A 24,875-nucleotide genomic window follows, 5' to 3' on the forward strand; every position below is an offset into this window, starting at 1 on the left:
TGTGTGCAGCTATTTGTTTAAAAAAATAATATAAAAAATTAAAATAAATAAATATATATATATATAAACATGTATATATATATAAACATATACATATATTTATATATACAGTGCTCAATACCAGGGTAGAGCGGAATATACGTTAGGTCAGGAAAAAACACAGACGAGCAGGGAAACCTGCGAAACAGGCTTGTGGGGATGAAATAGCCTGTGTTTTTTCCTGACCTAAGGTATACATACATATATATATATATATATATATATATATATATACACATACACTTATATATATATACATATACACACATTTATATATGTATATATATATACAGTACATACACACATACATAGATTATATATATATATATACATATATATATATATATACACATTTTGCAATATATTTGCTAACGATTCATTTTATTTGCAGGTTAAATGTAATTACTTACAGCAGATGGCGGATGACCTTTACCAAACACGAACAGTTTCAGTGCAGTGTCAATACAGGTAGTCAGTGTGCCGTACACTCCATGTGGAGTCATTTACCCTTTGCTAGGATCTACCATTATGATCAAAATAAATGTTTGATTTGTAGGAAAGCCAGTATGTTCTGCCCACTTTTTCACCTGGAGCCAGTTCAAAGAAAACAACAAAAATGAAGACATTCACAATTAGATAAATATTGGCAGTCTTTATTTTAACAAGACTAAGACATGTTGTTTAATATACATTTTTCTCTTACAATTTAACATCTATCTCATCTTGCTTTTCCATAACATTTAGGAGATACTCTGACAAGTAAAAATCTGGTGTACAGTTACAGCCTCTTTTAGAGACATCTAAAACAGCTGCTCTTTATTTACACTCCTCCTAATTCTTTTCAGTCGTTCACACGCTCTCTCCTCAGAGTCCATTCTGTTTGACGGAAGGCTTTCAAGCGCCTGTCGGGTTCAAATAAACAGCATCCTGCAGCGGGACCGACTCCCGCCGGTCGGAAAACGCTGCTGTGGCCGGCAAGCACAGACATATTTCCCAAAACGGTTACTCTGAAAGTTGCCTTTTTTGGGGCAAGGGGTTGGGGTCTTTACTATACACCACTCTTCTACATGTCATGACGACATGCACAAACCTTGTTGGTGATACTTAAGTGGGGAGTATGAAAGTAAAGCCAAATCATTATCTTAAATTAACAGTTTGCATAGGGGTTCCTTCAAAGTGAGACAACATTCTCACTGGTTCATTCCCAGTCATAATAACTGAACTGCTCACTTATTTTGAAGACATTTTGATGTGAGCTTACAATCAACCCGTCAAATTCAGTGGCAAAAAAAAAATTGTGGCCAAAAAAAAAAAAAAGTTGTAGATTACTTTATGCCCGTCATTACCATGGAGAGATGTGTAAGGTCCACCATTATGAAATAATAAAATGCATATTTTAAATCCCCCCCGAGTATAATACAATCTGTGTGAGGTTGACGTGACAATGAATGCTTGTGGATAGTCCTTAGCCAGTTTTAGAGAATGACAACATAGAAAGACATAAGTTACTGTACAAAGGCTACATGAGGCAGCACCATTTTACAGATGAAATGAAAAAAACAAAACAAAGCCTATTATTGTGCTTTTAGCTGGTAACAAATGTAAAACCCTTGAGGGAAATTCAGCACATGACAGAAGTCATACAACCTACATTCGTTTCACCTTAAGATGTTGCCATTTCTGTACCAAGTTGAAAAACAAGCAAATAAAAAAAAAAACCTAAGATATGAAGCACCACACATGGTATTCATTTTGGTAGCACTTGCGACATTGAAACAGTGAGACTAGGTAGATTCATAAGGCGTCCACTTATACTGAAAAAGGCCATTCATGTGGTACATCCATGGTGCACACTGGCCAGTTCCACCACCCTAAAATTAGCATTTCAAACCCAATGTAGTACCTAAATTATATCTTCATTATCATACCAATAAAAACAGGCTGAAAACTTAACACGAAAACCCTGTATTAAAAAAATCCTCGATTTCATTTGATCAAAGCACTCTTTTGGTTCTCTTGTCTAGTTGAACGTGAAACATCATCTTTCGAACACGCGAGACTGTACAAAGTCCGATCTTCAGTCCTGAACTGAGTTTACAGTACACAAAAGGGGGCATTGGGGACTTGCCAGCATTGCCTTCTTCTTCAGGGGTAACACCAGGGGGAGCCCCTGTCCTTCTCAGCCACATATCACATCTCCATCACACTTTCAGCTCCTGCATATGACTAGATTGCACTGACAAAGAGAATGCATGAGGTATATAACCGCACTACTGAACTGCTGAACAGAGGAAACATGGAAGCCAGGTAACATATTTAGATGAGAAGATGTCCTGTCTTTCCAAAGAAAATATAACAAAAGGCCTTCACTGTTTCTTAACTGACAGAAAAGGAGTGAAGACCCTCTATTTTGCAAATAACGTACTGGTGGATGAAGAGATTCACAGTTTGCACACGGCGTGCTGGATGACTGTTCTGAAATATAACATCTTTGTGGGGACATGAATGATGAGGAAGATGTTATGTGTTAGGTATATAGACGGCAGTCACTGAAGAAGGCACACACTTGAGTTTTAAATTGCCAAAAGAAGACATGTGTTTCTATTGTGTAGCTCCAACATAGCCACGGCGAATAAAAGTTGGACTTTTCTGGGGAAGATTGTTGAACACTGTTGTCCTTAAAACATGCAAATAATTCAAAGTGAAGTTATTGTAATATTAAGAAGAGTCTCACCCCCACCCCACCCCTCCCCTCCCTCGACGACAAACTGTCTGAGGTCCCGAAGGCAGTCCTTTTAAAGTATTTCTGACAGTTTTCCCCTTCACTCCATCGTTCTCAGTCATTCTTTTCTTCTCACGGCACTTTTATCTCAAGTGGGCAAAAAGCAGGGCCAGCCCGCAGAGCGCCAGGGCCACGCTGCCCTGCAGGGCCGCGGCGGCCGATTCACTGTGCACCAGGTTAACCCGGGGGTCGACCGGGTTGGGTGGAGTAGAGAAGTAGATGTCCCGATCCGTGTCGCAGGACGGCGAATCGCAACCGCTGCCGCTCTCCTCTCCCCCGCTGGCTTCCTCGTCTGAAAAAAACAATACAACAAAGAGTGAGGTATTTTTCTAGGACTTGTGATGAAAAAGGAATAGTAGGAAAGCATCCTCACCGTTTTCGATGGAGATGTCCTTGCCGCCGTGCGCAGCTTTGAGCCAGCTCGTCATTTCCTTCAGAACAGCAATCTGACTTCGTATCACAATGTCTGGCTTGGTAATGTCCACGTCCACGTCAGGGTTGGACACTTGATTGGCCAGTCCATTTCCAATCACCACCGACTCATACCTTTGGAAAGTGAGCATCAATATCAGTCAGGATGTTTGGCTTACAATGCAACAGCCTGCTCAGTGGCCTTGTGGTTAGAGTGTCCGCCCTGAGATCGGTAAGTTGTGAGTCATACCAAAGACTAGGCACTCAGCATCAAGGGTTGTCACCAAATCACCAAGTGATTTAACTTTAACACAGCGGTAACTCGCTTTCCCTTAGTAATCCGTTCCAAAATTTCGGGACGAATAAATGAATTGTACGAAAATGTTTCCCATGAGAAATAATATAAATCCAATCCATCTGTTCTAGACCCCAACAAATATGAACACAAAATATTTTAGAATAAATAATTATAGTTATGCATGCAGAAAACCTGAAATACAATAAATGGAATGTATAAATTAACATTTAAAAGACATGAAGGAAAATCGAAGGCCCAGAATGAATTGTAAGTACCGTAAATTCCAGGCTATAACCCGACACTTTTTTCAGTTTATGAAAAAAAGTTCAATTTATGAATTTTTAGTCACTAACGGCAATAATAAAAATATATTTAAAAAAATAAAAATAAATACTACGAGGGTGTTTTATTGTTTGTAGTATGGTGCCATCTTTTGGATGAGTTCGCTCACTGCAGCTGCTGCAGTGTCCTTCCATTTATCGGTAGCCTCAGTCTTCTAGCCGTCCATAGCATTTCTAATCATATGGATTCTTCATTCATCACTCTAAGTAATGTTTGTAAGTTTTACAGTATAACTAAAACTGTTAACACTTACTAAACCATCCCATGTGTGATGTCTGTAGGAGTGTTTTCATGCATATCTGTACGTGCTATTGTAATGTAATGATGCTAGCGTTGTTAGCATTAGGTAATATGCTAACACGTTTACAAATGTCTGTATTAGTATCAATAACTTACATCGGCATTCTTTTTGTATTGCTTTAGTTTCACAAATTTCTCCGTAAACTCAACAAGACGTCACTGTGGAGTTATTAAGTCTGTTTAGCTGATTGGAGAGGTAGCTTCCGCAGCTATTGGGTCCATGGCGATAATTTGATTTGTTTGATCAGCTGTTTTACTTCCGTGTTACAAGCACCGTTCGGAAACAATTAAAGTATGTAAATAAACAATTACAGAATCTTATGGTATATGAATTAATTCACTGCTCTTTCACATTGAAAAACTAAGTCTTAAATATAACTAAAACACCAGAAGAGTCTCTATTCTGAACTAATATTTGCTTGGAACCCTGAAATAAATATTGTCAAACATTGCAACAGCCATTTTTCTGATTTGCCATTGAATTCCAATACCTTCACGCCCAATGTTACAAAGGGTTCCTGCAGAATGGTGGCGAATAAAGCACAATAAAATATTGACTGTGAAAGGGACTGTTAGCATCACTGCAAAAGCTAAATTATTACATTTTGCAATGTTTTCGGCTGTCAGAATAGAATACAACAGAAAAACACATCTACAGTACTACTGTCTGACCAGAGTTGTGAAAAACAAGGAGCGCAGACAGAACAATTGTCTAAAAAGAAAGACGATATTGTAAATTGCAAACCTCAAACTAAATTTGGATCGGAACAATGTGGATAAAATTTACATTTGATCAGCTCATAACTACATTTTCCCTGCTTTTAGTAAATTGTTTGCAAAAATATTTAATATAAAAAATAACTAGTCATTACTTGAACGTCATTTTGTCATGTTAATCTGCTGTATGTGCACTAATAATAGTCATTACACCACACATAAATTAGCATGCATATTGTATGCAATAGTATGATTTTACTGGGAAACATCTCATATGGATCTTCTTTAGCAATTAGCGCCACTTTACCCACATAACGCTCCTTTAAGTCCATCACTGTACAGCTGTGCAGGTGTTTGTGGCGTTTTAACATATTTGACAAAGGCATATCTTGGATTTTCGACTTTTTCATTTTCCTTCCATTCACTTTCGCCGCACTGTTTCCAAGCACTGCCCTCAACGATGGCTCCTGACCCAAATTGTGATGTTGGTAAAAAAAAAAAAGCTCTATACCAGGGGTCTTCAACTGAAATTCAAATAGGTCCAGACTCCAGATACAGAACCTTTCTTTATGCGAAGGTCCGGGAATCCCTGACCCCCCAAAAAGGTGGCCTAAAAATGTACCCTTGGCCGCACTTTGAGAACTACAAATTTACATATCACTATAGGCTTTGCGAGTGCCATATTTTTTTGTGACATCAGTTTAAACATGAGTGTAGGCCTGGGCGATACGGCAAAAAAAATGGTCACGATTAATTTTTTCCTATCATCCGATGGCGATTAATGTCACAATTATATATATTTTTTTAATAAAGGCGGATTAACCCCTTCCAGGGTTATACCTAGTACTGTTGCATCCGTACTGTTCACTACTGCAGTATCTTTTAACAGACATTTCCACCATGTTTGTTCAAGGTAATATATGCTAACAGCTGACAACTGTCATTTTGTTCATAACTATGATTGTGTTTACTCGAGGTGCAATGGTACAGGTAACCCATGCGACGGCCCGTACCTTGGTTTTAGGGCCATGGTTTCGCTTTTTTTCCGGTACGTTTTGTGGGGATAAAGACAATTATTTTTCTCTCAAAGTTATTTTGTTATTTTGCTTGTCATCACAAATTCCATTCTGCAGTAAACAGGGTATCATTGGTGCTCTGAATACTATAAGACTTTTATTTCAAGTTAACATTTGTTAAAAAATACTTTGAAATGGTAAATTATTACTTTTAGTCTTTGATTGCTTGTATACATCAGTACTTCTCACCAGTGCTCGGCAAACAGCAAGCGGTGACCCAGATTGTCAAGTTTTTTTTAACTCCAATACTATAGCTAATATTTATTGTAAAGTGCAGTTTGAATTTGAGATGGTGTAAAATAATGTGTACCAACACATAAAACATGTTGAATGATTATTTCAAGAACAAAATATTTTTCATCCACAAATTCTAAACATTATTTGAACAAAAAGTGTCTGTAGTTATTTAGTACATGTTAAATCAGAGTAGTTCAATCAGAGCAAACACAAACTGATTGGACATCAATTACGTCGTGAGAAGCTTGACTTTCACAATGGAGGACAGGGATGGTTGCGCACATACATTGACACAAACACGTACACATACACATTCACAGACAGGACAAGGGTCAAAAAAGGCGGATTGTTCTGTGCAGGATTAGACTGAGGATCGTTGCTTCCCTCCCTACGAGAAGTGGGAATCTTTGGGCACCTCACGATTCGATTACGATTCAGGAGCTACGGTTCGATTAAAAATTGATTATTGATGCATCTTTAATTTATGTATATTGATGCAGTTTTACATTACTTTTCGTTTCACCAAATAGGCGTTTATCACTTGTAACTTTAAAAAATAGTGCATTTGTAATAAAAAACAGTTAAAATAATTCCCATCACATTTATCTCTCAGTGAAGTGGCTTGCTGCAGACAGTCAAATTTTAGAACTGTCTGCATTACTTTATTTACAATAAATAAATCGATAATCGACGTTTACTAATCGATTTTGTAATTTCACCATGTCCGAAATTCGATGCATCCAAAAAATCGGTTATTCCCCACAAATCTATTCCCTACAAATCTATTCCCTACTGTTTACTACTGCGGTATCTTCTAACAGACATTTCCGCCATGTTTGATCGTAGTAACATATGCCAACAGCTGATCACCGTGATCGAAATGAAATTAATCACGATCATATAACCGCCCAGCTCTACATGAGTGTGTATTTTGGTCGTAATATTTGGGCTTTGTGTCCTAATTTAATTTCACATTACCATGGTTTGTTAGAGCCACAGTCTCTGAACATCAGACAGTCTAGTTTTGTGCTTCCAAAGGAAAGAATGAACATGAATGAGCAGAATTTTTGCTTTCCAGTTTCCTCTTCTTACTGAGCGCAATGTGTATTTATTATTCTGTTGTCTCGACTCTTCACTGACACTCTCGCCCCTTGTCCACCACAGTAGGTGGTCAAGGCGAGAGGGTGTGCGAGCAGGGATGTATCGCTCTTGTATTCCCTCTAACGCTCCCTCGCTCCTGTCTAGTCTAACAAGTCTAACTTGTTTCCTTCTTATTTAAGTGGATTTCACTTGTTTTTCTAGGTCAGTCGTTTCACTTCTTTCGTCTGTCTCTGCATTTAAAGTTGATTTGATTGGCTAAGCAGTGTCATGTAGGCTGGTTTAACTCGCATGGTCAGTGTATTTCCACCATATAGCGAATATAAATGTTAAATCAAATACCTGCTCTTTGCTGTGCCATTCCAGCAATCGTCACCAGGTGCAATTCTCTCTCCCACACACACAGTGTCTGGCAACGTGGACCAGAACTTTTTGGCATGCTTCAGCTTCTTCTTGACATCACTTGTCTGTTGTAAGAAACACACAACTCAATGCACAACGTCCAACTGAGGACACAAGGTTTTCTAGCAGTGTGTCTTAGCCCTTACCAGTCTATCTAAGCTTGTTCCAGCGGCAGTGGTAGGTCTTGCATCAGGACTGTAGGGGCGGAAGCGGGGAGTGAAGCCGGTTTCCTTGACAGAACGTTTGGAGCGGAATGCCATGCTCTGTTTAGGCTGGCCACAGCCATGGAAAACCTGCATGCAAGGTTAAAATGTTAGAACAAGTAAATCTGTGTAGTGCTGCATATTTAAGAGGCGCAGTAGATACTGACTTTCTGTGAAACTTGCATGCTGTTCTCCTGCATGTTCATGATTGCATCGGAAATCTTCACATCAATGGGATCCATGACGGACTCGAAATTGAAGGGACCCTCCAGCCTCTCAGCCAGGCTAAGCATGGCATCTTGGGATTAAAAATACTTAAATCACTCATGGAAAAATAGTCACTTCTGTCTTGATGTTACAACTTGCGTCCAATAGGTGGCAGCAAAATATTAATCCTTGATACCTCCACAGAGTCAGAAAGGCAGCAAACATCTTTTTGTTTGGGTTTGTTTTATAGCAACAGAAACGATACAGAGGAAAAATATGCTCTCTCAGTCGGTTTCAAGAGTTTATGAGGCACTCATGTTGGAGAAAATAACTGTAATTTAAGATTTGACGTCAGGAATTTACACAATAAATGATTATTATAGTGTTGAATGAATAAGTATTGTATGCAATATTATATATTGTACCTATAGTCATAATATTTGTACAATACCTTTTCATCATCATTTTCTATACCATTTATGCACTTCTGTGTCACGGGTAAACTTGAGTAATCCCAGCTGATTTTGGGCCGAGAGGCAAGGTACAACCTAGATTGATTGCACATACAAACAATTACTTAATCTTGCATTCACACCTTGAGACAGTCTCTAAATTAAGATTCATAATTTTGGAGTGTGCGAGGAAGTCACAGTACCCGAAGAATAAGTAGTAATATTGAGGAAGTACGACAATATTTGTTAAATTAATAAATAGAACATATATAAAGTGAAAATTATTACAATTACTGTATGTAAATATGTTATTAATGTATTCATAGAGTAGATCATTCATGTGTTCTGTGTGAGTGACTTCAGTTCGACCTTATATGTTTGTCATGAACAACACTTGTATGTACCACAGTGCAGTATATTGCTTGACAAAAGGCTACACAACATTCAGTCACAAAAATAAGAGTTGTAACTAAGTTGTTTTATGGCTTTGCGGTTATGTTTGTATCTAAATAAATCACCTGTGAACTATCAGTTAATACCAACAGAACTGAAGCAGCAAAATATAAACCAATGTAGCGTTTTGTGTTTATAAAACTAAAGGAACTGCTTTCACCGTGAGGCCACAACATGCAGAGCGCCCTTAAGAATAAAGGGCAAGTATATACACGATGGTGACAGTAAATCTATGGTGTTTCTATGGTGCTAAAATGTAAACAGCCACAGCTAAGCCTGACTCAACCAAGAACTAACCAAGAGCAAAATTAAATGAAATGACAGGCAGCCTCTGCTGGTGTTAGTTTTCCCAACTATGAACCGGTCACATGTGTAAAAACGCCAGCAGATGGAACACACTAAGTAATTGTTTGTTAAGAGATGGAAATAAACACTTTGCCTAAATATAAGCTTTACCTCAAAGGGCATATGTGCATATAGTATCTAACAAAAGTGACAACACTCTAATTTTTATGAGAGTTTTAAGGGGGAATTGTAGAAATAAAGCGTGCATATACTTTGAAGTAGTCAGTAGTGATGGGTCAAACGATAGTGAAGCATCAATGCCTTATGAAACAAGGACTGATACTGTGTCCCTCGATGCATTGATGTGTATTTCACTTGAAGAAAAAAAATCATGTGACTGATATAGATGCTGTGTCATTTGACTGAAGTGCCAAACTGAAAGCATTTCTTCTGGCTCACGAGTGACTGCTTTTACTTGACATCGGTTTTCATCCCCATCATCGGTCTAAATCAGGGGTGTCAAACTCATATCGCATCGTGGGCCACATACGGCCTAGGGAGATGTCAAGTGGGCCGGACCATTAAAATTATACCATACTCTGCTATAAATAACCAAAATATCATGTCTTTCCTTTGTTTTGGTGTAAAGGAGCACAAGAACATTAGGAAAATATTGAAATTTAATGAACTATCCTTTTACAAAACATTTCATGAAACACCTCATATTTCCTTAGACAAATGTGCAATTTACTTTTATCATTCACAAATATGCATTGCAACTGATCCCACTGATTGTACAAAGGCACAAAACTTTAATTGGTACTGAAAAATATAGTAATGCACTTTAAGATTAAATGAGACTTTTAAAGAAAGGAATTTTTAAACCACTTACACATACGCATATAAAATCTAAATGTAATCCCTGCGTACACCTTACAAACTAAGGAGAGTGATTTTAAATGTGAAATGAAGAAAGTGTTCGCCTGTCCTGTAAATCTGTAAACTTCATACATGAAGTTGTCCTTGCAAGCCGTCATATTTTTCGCTGTGATGAGTCTCGCAGTGGCGTCGAATATTATATTCCTTCAATACCGAAACTTGTTGCAAACACACCAAGCACGAAGGTTTTCCGTGCATCTCTGTAAATAAATAGGACGTGGTCCATTTTTCTTTGAAAATTCTACACTCCTTATCTACTTTTCTCCGTTTGGATAACGACATTTTGGCTAATGAGGGTGTAGCGGAGAGGTAGAGACCAAGGTATTAACAACGTCGTAACAAGCAGCAGATGGCGCATTGATACCGTCTGCTGTTTTCAGTCTGTCTCAGTGATGCGGCTTGTCTTCTACTCTGATGGAAAGAGTGCGCCCCTTAGCGGATAATCCATGAATTGCAGCGAATTTAAAATATTAATTCCATGTCTTTTATGCATTTTTCCACTTTCAAATTATCCTGCGGGCCTGATCGAACCTCCTTGGGGGCCGGTTCCGGCCCGCGGGCCGTATGTTTGACACCCCTGGTCTAAATGGAACTTAAAAAGTGTAGGATCATTTTGATATGACAGGGCCAAATTATATAAACGTTCTTGTTTTTCTGTTTACTATTTGGCCCATTGAACAGAGCTGCACGTTTCACATTTCATATAAAACTATGATACTAACTATAAATTGTCTTTGCAGGTCATATGTAGTGGTTTTCTTAAGTTAAAGTCAAAGTTAAAGTACCAATGATTGTCACACACACACTAGGTGGGGTGAAATTTGGCCTCTGCATTTGACCCATCCCCTTGATCACCCCCTGGGGGGTGAGGGGAGCAGTGGGCAGCAGCGAACCGCGCCCGGGAATCATTTTTGGTGATTTAACCCCCAATTCCAACCCTTGATGCTGAGTGTCAAGCAGGGAGGCAATGGGTCCCATTTATATAGTCTTATAGATCTCAGGGCGGACACTCTAACCACTAGATATCTATTATGAAAAACCCACACCGTATCAGTGCAGTGTCAATACAGGTAGCAAGTGTGCCATACACTAAGTTAGGCGTCATTTACCCCTCACTAGTTGTCAGTGCACATCAAATAGAAAAAGTGTCATTTCTATGGGAATTAGAGAGTATTTGCATTGGTTAGGTCTTCAGCATAAAAAATGTTTTAACTGTCTTTTTTTCTCATGTGAAGGCTGGGATAACAGTTTTAGTCTTGGCCTTACAGCAATAACGGTGTACTTTGTTGTGGCTAAAAAAAAGGCCTATTTGCACATTTTTGTCTGCCATGTTGGTAGGATACTTTTTAAAAATGTTTTATATTTGTTCATTATTTACGTATTCTTCAACACGTTTCTATTCAAATCACAACAATTAATGGTAACATTCACTTTCTCCGATAATTTTATCAAAACAAGCACCGAAAATATTTCCATTCTAATGTGAAAACCAGGTATTATAGGCTTTGATATTGTTTTTGTTTTTATTTTTTTAATTCATTTTTTTAAAGAAGGCGCCAGAATTCCCAGGGGGGACTTTTTAATATTGTGACTTACCAAGAAAGTTGTTCCATTCTGTGTCCAAGTCGGCCTGGTTGGCCAAACAGCCCCGCATGACATTCAGACAGTAATTCTGGCAGGGCTTCAGGGCCACTTGGCCCGAGCAGTAGGGGCAGTACAACATCTTCATGGCCGCTCGCACACAGCTGGGAGATGCACTGACCTGCAGGGCAGTTACAAGACAAACATTGACTCAGTAACATACTTTGACTCTGACTATTTAGTTCACAAGCCATTATTTCACAAAACAGTATAATCTAATCATCAATTAATCACTTGGTACAGTGGAAAAACATGTCACAGCAGAGAAAACAAAATGGTTTATGTTTTCAGAGCTTAATGGAGTCGTAGCCAAGGAAGATATGCGGTCAGAAAACACAAGACAGCATTCCGAGAGAAAAGTTTATCACTGACTTGTGGATAATAATGACAAAGGTTAATTTCCTCCTTACCGTTGAAACTTTATTCACCACCTCCGGCATGAGGTTTAGGCCACGCACAAAGGTGCGTGCAGCAATGAAGGCACGTGTCAACTGGATGCGGAGCTTGCGGGGCACGTCGCCAAAGGGTTGCAGCTGCTCTGTGTGGCGGCTGACGCACTCCATGTAGGCATCGCTGAATTCATACTGCACATTGACCAGGCGGAACATCCTCTCCAGGAGGTCGGCCCAGAAGTCAGACAGCATGGATTCCAAGTTGATGGCCGAGCTGCCGGACACGTAGTATCTCGTCAGGGCCTCAAAAAAGTTCTTGAACAGCTCGGCGTTCTGCACGTACATCATGCCGTACGTTCGTACAAACATGTTGTGCAGTGAGAGCTCGGCCTTTTTCAGAAGCTCCCGGAAAAACTCTGCAGAAGACAGGAAGGGAGGAGAGATTTGTGTCATGAATAAAGCTCAAAACGACATTAAGTATCTGCACAATAATTCACGAATAGTTTACTTCATGTTTAAGCTTTCTCTCTTTTTACTTAAAAGGGACATATTATTTTCTACATCTACATAACATGTAATGGTGGTGCTTTGGCCAAAATGTTACATAGATTTTGTTTTACAGACCATCTGCAAGCTGCTTTCTGACTGTTTGTTCAGAATGTGCCATTTAGTGGGCGGACTTATTTACTTACTGAAGCCCTCTCTCCGGCAACTGCATCTCCACCAGTCAGCCATGTTGTAGTTTTTTGCGCTTCCATATCTAGTCCACTGAGAGATATATGTTAAAACTATACGCTGGTTTTTACTAGAAATGATAACAGTATTTAAAGAGTATTTTAGCATTCATGTGCATGTACAAAAAAAGTATGCCCCTCAACAAGAGGATAGACAAAAATAAACTATTGACTACAACTGAAAAAAATTGGTGCAAGGGTAAACCCCAACCACATATGGATATATCTGCTGATGTAACTAAAGCAAAATATGTCACAGAACTTTCAGATTACAAACGGCTGGTTTGGAGCAAATATGGAAAGAGGTAAAAGTGTTTTATAAATATCCCCGCCATGGTTTGGTTTCACATTTTCTGGACATATGGGGATCCTAAATACACCAAAACAGGCACCAATGGGTAAGGAAAGTAGGTTTTGCATAAAGGGTCCTGCACTTTAATCATGTTTTGGAGCAATTAAGGTAAAATAGGGTGCACTACTTGGCTGCAACCATGAAGGCACGGTTGAGTCAATCTTAACTGCTGTAGTTTGCGGTCTAAAGAAGAATAAGCAGACAGTAAAACTGCAGAAGTATTCTGGTCTGTACCATACTGACATCAAAGCAGGAATTCAGAACATTCATGGAAATATTTACAGCTTATTAAATGTCACAAAAAGTAACGTTTAGACCAGGGATGTCAAACATACCGCCGAAAGAGTTTGATAAGTGCAAAAATTAGCTGCATTTTTAAAAGAAAGAAACTGCGTATCCACTAAATGTAGCAAAAGCAATTCTGTTAAGCGAAGGGTTTATACCGTGGCAAGCAAGATGTACACAGTAAATCAGGGCTGTGGCTTCTCCGCCTACAAAAAATGTAAAACCTGCCGTTTTAATGTGTTCTGCTTCAAACACATCATGCTTTGGCACTCTCATTTCCCTAAAATGTCTCTGTCAAAAAAGACAAAACGCAGAGTGCAACGTGTTTCAAAAAAATTATCATCCTCCTATTTATTCACAAAAGTGAATGGAAAGCCACATATCTTTGTGAGCAAGTTTTCTCTGTACTAAGCATCAATAGAACAAAGCTACGCGTCTAAGGCTCACGCACAAGCACTTGAATAACATCCTGAAATTGACTGCCACTCAAGATGTGACACCTGATAATGATGCATTTGTGAAAGCTAAAAGATGCCAGGTTTCAGGAGTAAAATAAACAATTGGTAACCCCATTTAAAATGCTGCATGAGACAAAATATACTAGCTCTGTAAAAATGATTTTCTTCTGTGGAAATTTAAAGAAAGTGAACAGTGCTTAATTTACTGCAATTCTCAATCTCTTAGTTCATACTTTTGGTTTGTTAAAATTGTTCATGCATTGCACAGCTTGTATTTTTCTGTGAATACACAGTGATGTCTATGAGGCAGATAGTAACTTAACCCTCTTAAATAGTTTCTACCTCCGTTTGTATGGTTTGTGGAGTTAGCATAAGATTAATACGTGGAAATGACAAATGAGGTATTTGTTACACAGAAGGGTTTTTGTTATTTATTATCTATTTTGTATTTTGTTCAATACCAGATAGGTTGTGACATAAAGTTTAATGGATTTGTAGATACACTGAGACAAAGTGTAAGATAACTGTGTTCTTCATGGTGTTTTTGCGACTACACCAATTTTTTTGTCATAATTTTCAACTAACTTGAGGCAAGAGAATTATTTGTGATATGTACATGTTCAGAAAGTGCTTGTTCAATTTTGGGCCAAAATAAAACAAAACAATCGGAAGATGCCGTTGTTGTATTTTAAAGTTATTATGTCATGATTTTACCAGCCCGGCCCATGTGGGAATAGATTTACCTCCATGTGGCCCCTGACCTAAAATGAGTTTGAAAACCCTGGTTTAGAAAATCAAGAACATTGAGTAAAAATGTTGTTACTTTCCCTACTATAAACACTATAATAACATCAGTTGCCTGTTTCCACTTCATAAAACTAGATTTTACATTGAAATCCCTCAAATGTATTTGCATATTTGTGTAGCTCCTTAACCCTAATATATACCTTATGTACATTTTCAATAAAAAAAGAAAGAAAAAAAAACCTAATTGTACACTTTAGTCGTGTTCCTGGCTCTTGCCTCAGTCGTGTTACCCTAACACATGTACCCCTTCTGAAAAAAGTCACATGGTCCACAGGAAGTTGCATCAATCACATCCTCTGCAGACCTTAACAAGGCCAAAAGTAAGTTCACTCATTTATGTTTCTGTATATTTAATGATACTTCACCTAAGACTGGGGGGGTTAAAATCTCAGCACAGTCTTGTTAGAAGTTGAATAAGTGTATTATGTGATATAGAGTTGACATAAAAGGTAACAGAGAAACGCAAATTTATGTTAAGAGCGTTACAACAAGCAAATGGTGCTGATTGGGTGGAATGGCCCTTATGGTGTTGTGCGCAGGACATTAATGCCAAGTATCAAGAGGCAGGCGATAGCAGACTAAGATGTAGTCCTGACCAGAAATTGAAAAAATATGAAAAAATAAAGCAAAAGTAATGTTAATTATGTAAAAAGGGAAATAATGCTTAACAATTTGAATTTTGTGCACTGACACTGGTAAAATAATGAAATATTATGTAGAAAGTTCAGTGACACTTATTACCAGAAAGCCAATGATCCAGCTCTTGCAGATCCGTACTGTAACGTCACCTTTTTTGTCAAACTGAACCATTTCCTCACACATTTTATTGGATAAGAACAATGCAGTTGAGTTGATATTAACACGTGGAGCCAAAAGATAAACTCTTGTAATACAAATATCCATCAATGATAAAATTGTGCATGTTGAAAAATGAAGTGCTGAGACGGAGTCCTTCTGTCTGACTCTCTGCTCCTCGTCTCCGCAGACCATTCAGCAGAGATGTCTCACAACATCAAGCCGCTTTACACTGACCATCATCAATGGCATTTTTCTGTTGTCACATTCCATTCGCTTTCCTTTTCTTCGGGCTTCTCTTGGACTGTCCTTCAGAGGCATTTTCAATAGGATTACTGAATAATGAGAACCCTCTCCCCGGCCATATATGGACCTGTACGCCCCCCCACCCATCCCTGAGTCTCCCTCCTTACACTGCTTTCACTTCATCAGTTCCTTCAGAACGCTCTCTTCACTAGACAGGGAACAATGACCTACTTCATCCTGAGGAATGTCCATCACCCTCCTCCTCATCTCACCCTCCAATAATCCAGCCCCCCTTAACCCCCCGACTCTCTTAATCTGAACAAAATGAGAATTCCACAGAGTCACTGAAAAATGCTTCACCTCCAGTCGTGCATGCAAGCGCGCGTATGCTCCGCCCTCTTTCACACATCTCCTTTCTATCCACACACGCTCCTCTCCTCCTGGCTGCTCTGTGCACACAAAACTTCTATCTCGCTAGAGTTTCTCCGGGTGTCCTCTGTTCGCTTTTGAAATGTAAAGTTCCCATGCTCTCACAGAAGGAGACACTAAACGCTCCCTGCCACCAGCATGTGCGCGCACAAACAACCCCCTCATGATGCTGTCACTTCCACTCCAGACTGACACACTAAAAAGAAAAAATGAGGAAAAGGGAAGGGATGAGGGCAGCATGGGGTGGGTTAAATTGAGGGCTTTTTTAACTCCAAATCCCCACTGTGTTGCCAAGGATACCGGAAACACTGCAGCCCCCCAAGTCACTCACAGTCTAACACACACAGCGGAGGACAAGAAACCATGTTCTACTCTTAATTGACTAAAACAAAAAGGTCCACCCCTCCGATGGTGGAATGTTGTTGTGGCAACAAGTTTAAAGTCAGCGAAGAGGGATGAAGAAAATGTAGAGACATGACAGCTTGCATTGTCATTATCGGCTAAGGAACTATGGTGTGGTTGTTGCAAAATGACTGAAAGGTTACACAGGATGTGTAAAATGCAGACCAAAATCTTGTGTCAAAATCTTCACACATGAAGCATAGGAGCCCTAAATTAAGAGTAATGATTTTAATCCATCACAGGAACAGGGCAGCGGAACTCCTCCCACTCCAACCTCCTACTTCCTCTTCCTCGCATGCCCAACTGAGTTCCTTTAAACTCTGCTCCTCCCCATCCCAACCCAAGAAGTAATTGCACCCCTATTTGTGCCAATTAGTCCTCGCTCCTGACTCTTTTCTCATGAGATGTGATTCCGTCCCTCCTGCTGCTGGATCTCAGGCAATGGGTGTCGCTTGTAAGAAGCCTTAATCCGCATGCTTAAGTCCCACATATAGGCCTGCGCTGCTGGACAGGCTGAGGCCATGGCGAACACAGAGGGAAGAGAACTATTTCTGGCTCCTAATTGGCCATGACTTCCAGCTCCAGGCGTACGGTGAGAGCCGGCCTAATCACAGACACCACTTCCTGGGTTTGTTAGTGCGTAAGGCATGGAGTTGTGTCTGTTTTCATTGACATTTGCAGCTGTGTTTATACACGTATGACATCACTGTTCCTGTCATCTTCACCAACAGTTAATAGAAAAAAATGCACTTTGTGTGCCAGCTGCCCTGACAGGAAGCTTTGCTTCTGGGTGTCTTGGCATGTAAAGAGTAAATAATAGCACAGCCACCTGAACATGTCACTATACGCCAGTTCTTCTCAAATAGTTGGGCGGGCCTGTTTAATCAGTATTTTGATTGATTGATTGAAACTTTTATTAGTAGATCGCACAGTGAAGTACATATTCCGTACAATTGACCACTAAATGGTAACACCCGAATAAGTTTTTTAACTTGTTTAAGTCGGGGTCCACTTAAATTGATTCATGATACAGATATATACTATTTTCATAATACAGTCATCACACAAGATAATCATCAGAGTATATACAATAAATTATTTACATTATTTACAATCCGGGGTGTGGGATATGGAGGGGGCGGAGGGTTTAGGATTGGTTGGTATCAACACTTCAGTCATCAACAATTGCATCATCAGAGAAATGGACATTGGAACAGTGTAGGACTGACTTGGTAGGATATGTACAGCAGGTAGTGGACACAGAGAGAGAAATCAGAAAGTATAAGAAAAAGTGTCTACATTTGATTATTTACATTTGATTATTTACAATCCGAAGAGGTATGATGTGGAAGGGAGGGTGTTAGTTTAGGGTTGAAGTTGCCTTGAGGTGTTGTTTTAGTGCGGTTTTGAAGGAGGATAGAGATGCCCTTTCTTTTACACCTGTTGGGAGTGCATTCCACATTGATGTAGCATAGAAAGAGAATGAGTTAAGACCTTTGTTAGATCGGAATCTGGGTTTAACGTGGTTAGTGGAGCTCCCTCTGATGTTGTGGTTATGGTGGTCATTTACGTTAAGGAAGTAGTTTGACATGTACTTCGGTATCAGGGAGGTGTAGCGGATTTTATAGACTAGGCTCAGTGCAAGTTGTTTTACTCTGTCCTCCACCCTGAGCCAGCCCACTTTGGAGAAGTGGGTTGGGGTGAGGTGTGATCTGGGGTGGAGGTCTAAAAGTAACCTGACTAGCTTGTTCAGGGATGTTTGGAGTCTAGATTTGAGGGTTTTGGAGGTGCTAGGGTACCAGGAGGTGCATGCGTAATCGAAAAAGGGTTGAACGAGAGTTCCCGCCAGAATCTTCACGGTTCTTTTGTTGACCAGAGAGGAGATTCTATAGAGAAATCTCGTTCGTTGGTTGACCTTTTTGATTACCTTGGTTGCCATTTTATCACAGGATAAAGCTTCAAACCCCGCTTTGAAAAGCTTTGCACTACAAAACGTGCGTATTGCTTATTGTAGCCATTAATCCTGACTTCCTCATTTTGATGAAAAATACAATCAGCGCTAATTGTTTTGTTTATATTTGTTTTGTAGGTTAAGTGAAGGGTTGCCTTTTAATGTTGATTGTGGCAGCCCATCACAGCAAAAAAAAACCTGCCACACCTTAGAAATAAGGGTTTTTTAATGTAACAAAAATATATAATACATTGTTTTGTAGCCTCCAGAAGAAGTCACAGTGAAGTCCACGCTCTTTTTTAACTTGTATTGGAAATCTTATGCTAACTTCCCAATTCCAACACGTATTCCCTCATTCACAGCCAATCCCCTTTCATGCATGTGTGTTCACGATTATGGGGAAATTAATATCAATAATACATGAACATAGACATTAACACCAGCAGGTTGGTACAGTCATACCAACGACTATAAAAATGAGACCCATTGCCTTCCTGCTTGGCACTCAGCATCAAGGGTTGGAATTGGGGGTTAAATCACCAAATTATTCCAGAGCGCAGCCACCGCTGCTGCTCGCTGCTCCCCTCACCTCCCAGGGGGTGATGGGTCAACTGCAGAGGATATTTCACCACACCTAGTGTGCGTGTGTGTGTGTGTGTGTGTGTGTGTGTGTGTGTGTGTGTGTGTGTGTGTGTGTGTGTGTGTGTGTGTGTGTGTGTGTGTGTGTGTGACTATCGTTGGGACTTTAACTTAACTTTATTTGTTGCGCACTATTGACCAATGATGCACTGCCGAAAAAAGACTATGATCACCAAAACAGCACTGCCAAAACAGAATGTTGTGATGATGTAAGCAATACACACAATATTGTCTGCAGCAGAAGATGCATGTCTGCAATGTGGATATGCAAATTCCAGAGCTTGTAACGGTGGAACGGATTAGGAGCGAATGAGTGAAAAATAAGCATGACTACTAGAAGTTTGGGATCTTACTATGGTTGCTAAGTTTTATTCGACACATCGCTGGTATGCCGATTCAATAATCCCTGAACTCAACAAAAAATAAGGCATATGGTTTCCGCGTTGACGTAACAGAGGACGGAGTCACAGAATTGGCCATCAAAACGAAATCCGTTGTTAAAGGTATCATATCACGGAAATTGACATAAATGTGAGTGAAATGCTGTCAATCTGAGGAGAAGGAACATTTGTTTGATAAAATGTGTTTGATAAAATGTGTTCGGGACCACTCAATCATCCTCTAAACACGCAACCGCCCCATCTTTAACAAGGTTGAGGCGGTCACTTGAAACAGCGACTAAACTACAAAGCTAAAACTAGCAAGAACAATCCACACACTCACAAAGCATGTCATCTGCTTGTGTTGTTATGAACGACATCATCGATGTAACATCAATTTACAAACACGACATCAGTTGCAACTTAAGAGGCACTCTCGCTATTTCATTTAAACAGCTTCAAGTCGCCTCCACACATCAAACTGAGAACAGCAGCACATTTCCCCGCTTCACAATAATAGAGTGGTGCGCTACATCCGGTCTAACTGCGCTAACAAATTGAAGGTTTCAAAAAAGTACCTTGCACAAGCATGATGAACTTAAAGCATGTATTGATACATTTAGTCTACCCCAGGGCAGCTTTGGCTACGAAAGTAGCTTACCACCACCAGGTGTGAATGAATGATGGGTTTTTAACATGTAAAGCGACTTTGGGTACTTAGAAAAGCGCTATATAAATCCCAGGTATTATTATTTACACAATTATCATGCGTTGACCTAAAATACTGGTCAAAAGTGTCTGAAGATATATTGCACCAATAAATGTGAGAGACTTTGTATTTAGTTAACATTCTATTGTGGTAAAATATGTGTAAAAGGTAAAAAATTGAACTAAAAACAATTAAAACATACGTTATTGTTGTTAACAGTCGATCCAACATCAAAACATGTCAAGACACTTTCTCAAACCAATTGCACACTTTTCCGGCTTCAAGATAAAAGCGCTACGGCACTATACATCCGGTTTAACTACATTTATAAAATAAAAATGTCTTTTGTCAATAGAGTTGGGCACCGGATCCGGTACTTTTTTGGCACCGACCGAAACCAGCCGGTACCACTGATTCACATAAGATCTAGCTGTGCCAGGTTTCGGTGCCTGGGTTGAGCGTAACGTCGCTTCTGTTTGAAATTGGCAATTGACACTGGCGAGTACTTGCTAGCACTTGAGAGGAAAACAGGTGATTTCGAAGCGGAAATGCTCTTAGTAATCTTGCAACCCATCAGTGTTTGATGACAAAAACCCAACCATGCCAAAGAGAAAACGCTCAAAAGTGTGGCTCATCTTTTCCAAATGCGAGGCCGATGCAGATTACGCAATATTTGGGACGCCAAAATCAAGGCAAGTGGCGGGAATACTTCTAATCTGAGGAAGCACCTGGATAAACACAGGATTTTTCTCATGGCTGAAGAGTGCAGCCAAGTTAGATGTATGACTGCAATTCCTGAATTTGGCACCTTCAGCAACTCGACAGCAGTCAACAACACAGTGGAGGAAATGGCGTTACCATTTGGTGATGATAACAGCGACATCATCATCCTCTACGTCTGCTCCCGGTAAAAAGCCTACTGTAAAAGAATATGTTAGCTTTGCATTTTAACTTGCAATAGCTTAACCCGCATAACCAGCTCGGTTCCTCGTACTGTACTTAGTAATGTTAATGTAAATATTTACTTCACTTTCATTTGTAATTTGATCATTTTGCAAACAATTTTTTTGTTTTTTATTTTTACTCCTTCCTCTTTTGCTCATTTGTTTTTAACTTAATTGCCTTAATTGCCTCCATGGATCCCCAGCACATATTTTCCAGATGGAAAAGGAAAGGAGTACGTGGAGCCGGGTTTTAATTTGTGCAATACTAAGAAAATAACACTGCATTATTGTAGTTAAGTGTTTTTATGTTGAAGAAATTTGCCAAACAATTGCGAACATGTTACTATACAAATACTTGGATATTGTTTTGATATATTTTATGTTGGATTGAAAAAGAGAAATAAATATTACATTTAAACATTTTAAGATTTCATTATTGCACAAAAAAAAAAACATGTTTTATAACATGAACACACAAAAGTACTGGTATCGATTCCAAGGTACCGGGAAGCGGTAGGAGAGGGGCGGCGTAACAGAAAATAATTGTAAGAGGTGTCAAATGGTGCATGTGGAAGAAAGCACAACAAGCCATTGTAAAGAGATCCCACATCTAACAGTACGGGTAAAACCGCCAACTTCCTACAGTGATGGGGGGTGGCACCACAGGTAAATGAGAAGCAGGCTGCAATTTCACTATCAAATCAGGGCTGCCCCCTTGAGGCCAACTACCAAACTGTAATACACTGTACTTTATAGCTAATTTTGGATGTGGTTAAATATTTACTGTAGCAACATAATTGCACAACAACGACTATTCAAGTGAATTTGGTATAAATGAGTAAAACGCTTATGCGAAAAAATTACTATTTAATACATTTTTCACCATTGACCCTTATGCAAAAAAAAATAAAAAAATCCACAGCTATTTATTTACCTTTTCACTTTTATTATTGTGCTGTAAAGGGTTGTAGTTCAACTAACAACCAGAAAGATAAACACATAACAAATTAAATATAAACTGTTACAAAATTGGTAAATCCTAGAAAATGCATATATACATATATACTGTATATATGCACACATACTGTACACACGCATATATATATATATATATATATATATATATATATATATATATATATATATATATATATATATATATATATATATATATATATATATATATATATATATATATATATATATATATATATATACACACACACACACACACACACACACACATATACATATGTATATGCATACACATAAATATACAGGGTCTCCCCTAGACTGCCAAGATACCTTGGCAGTATACAGTATACATATATATATATACATATATATATATATATATATATATATATATATATATATATATATATATATATATATATATATATATATATATATATATATATATATATATATATATATATATTAGGGCTGCAACTAACAACTCATTTGGTAATCGATGAATCTGTCGATTATTACTTCGATTAATCGATTAATAATCGGATAATAGAGACAAACTACATTTCTATCCTTTCCAGTATTTTATTGAAAAAGAAACAGCATACTGGCACCATACTTATTTTGATTATTGTTTCTCAGCTGTTTGTAAATGTTGCAGTTTATAAATAAAGGTTTATAAAAAAATTAAAAAATTTAAATAAACATAGGCTCTGCGCATGCGCTTAGCATAGATCCAACGAATCGATGACTAAATTAATCGCCAACTATTTTTATCATCGATTTTAATCGATTTAATCGATTAGTTGTTGCAGCCCTAATATATATATACTGTATATATACACACACACACAGGGTTTCCCCTTAATGAAATTGAATGTGGCGGACCGCCATGGCATTTTTATTACCGCCACACCTTGAAAATAAGTTGGGGTATTTTTTTTTACTTGAAAACAAATCAAAGTAATATAATATATTGTAGCCCCTGGAAGAAATCACACAAAGTCTGAAACTATTATTAACTTTATTACCAATGTAATGATAACAAATGCCGCAATTCCAACAGGTTTACCTCCCGTGTACACACTTTCGTCTCCGTGACTTCGCGCTTACCCGCCGGACACACAACAACACTTCCTCATTCTACGCCAATCACCTTTCAGGCATTGACGGTGTGTTTGCAAACATCCGGCATGTTGGTCAGCTTTAGGGGCATGTAGAGTTGGGTGTCATCAGCATAACAGTGAAAGCTAACACCGTATTTGCGTATGATGTCACCTAGCGGCAGCATGTAAATACTAAAGAGTGCAGGGCCAAGAACCGAACACTGGGGAACTCCGCACGTTACCTTAACATAGTCCAAGGTCACATTGTTATGGGAGACACACTGCATCCTGTCAGTAAGATAAGAGTTAAACCAAGACAAGGCTAAGTCTGTCATCCCAATACGCGTTTTGATACGCTCTAATAAAATATTATGATCAACAGTATCGAAAGCGGCGCTAAGATCAAGAAGCAGCAACATAGATGAAGCATCACAATCCATCGTTAGCAATAGATCATTAGTCATTTTTGCGAGGGCTGTCTCCGTAGAGTGATTTGCCCTGAAACCGGATTGAAAAGGTTCACAGAGATTGTTAGACGCTAAGTGTTCATTTAGCTGCTGTGCGACAATTTTTTCGAGGATTTTCGAGATAAACGGAAGATGGGACACTGGCCGGTAGTTTACCAAGAGATCAGGATCGAGGTTAGGTCTTTTGAGTAGAGGATGAATAACCGCTTTTTTGAATGCTAGGGGAACAGTGCCAGAGGAAAGTGATAAGTTTATAATATTTAACACTGATGGACCTAATAATACAAAAAGCTCCTTGATAAGTTTCCCAGGAATTGGGTCAAGTAAACATGTTGTTTGTTTTGTCCCATTTACACATTTTGACAATTCCTCCAATGTTATTTCATCAAAGAGAGACAAACTATTTTGGAGGGCGGTATCCGTCGTATATACAGTCGTATTTGTGTTAATAGAACCCAGTTGTAGCTGAGATGCATTGTCTTTACCGGTAATCTCTTTTCTAATGACTTCAATTTTCTTACTAAAGAAATTCATAAAGTCATCTGCTGAGTGGGTGGAGCTACTGGGAGGAGTCCCTTGTTGGGTTAGCGATGCTACTGTACTAAACAAAAATTTAGGATCATTTTTGTTGAGGTGGATGAGATTTGAGTAATAATTAGCTTTAGCTGAGGTAAGCATGTGTTTATAAGTTATTAAACTATCACACCATATATATATATATATATATATACATATATATATATATATATATACACATATATATATATATATATATATATATATATATATATATATATATATATATATATATATATATATATATATATATATATATATATATATATATATATATATATATATATATATACATATACATATATATATATATATATATATACATATATATATATATATATATATACAT

General features: G+C 38.5%; 1 protein-coding gene across 1 annotated transcript in view; it reads right to left on the reverse strand.

Moving 5' to 3' along the window:
* Window positions 1-682: 682 nt before the first annotated feature.
* gpc4 (glypican 4) overlaps window positions 683-24,875 on the reverse strand; it is an 82,649-nt gene continuing 58,456 nt past the window's right edge. Inside the window, exons 3-9 of the mRNA XM_062045446.1 lie at window positions 12,293-12,690; window positions 11,838-12,003; window positions 8,073-8,203; window positions 7,849-7,995; window positions 7,643-7,767; window positions 3,195-3,367; window positions 683-3,113 (exon numbers count right to left, since the gene is read on the reverse strand). Of these exons, the coding sequence (XP_061901430.1) occupies window positions 2,905-3,113; window positions 3,195-3,367; window positions 7,643-7,767; window positions 7,849-7,995; window positions 8,073-8,203; window positions 11,838-12,003; window positions 12,293-12,690 (1,349 nt within the window). The 3' untranslated portion in view covers window positions 683-2,904. The remainder of the gene's footprint in view (window positions 3,114-3,194; window positions 3,368-7,642; window positions 7,768-7,848; window positions 7,996-8,072; window positions 8,204-11,837; window positions 12,004-12,292; window positions 12,691-24,875) is intronic.

This window comes from Entelurus aequoreus, linkage group LG04, assembly GCF_033978785.1.
Source record: "Entelurus aequoreus isolate RoL-2023_Sb linkage group LG04, RoL_Eaeq_v1.1, whole genome shotgun sequence".
In the NCBI taxonomy this organism is placed as follows: domain Eukaryota; kingdom Metazoa; phylum Chordata; class Actinopteri; order Syngnathiformes; family Syngnathidae; genus Entelurus; species Entelurus aequoreus.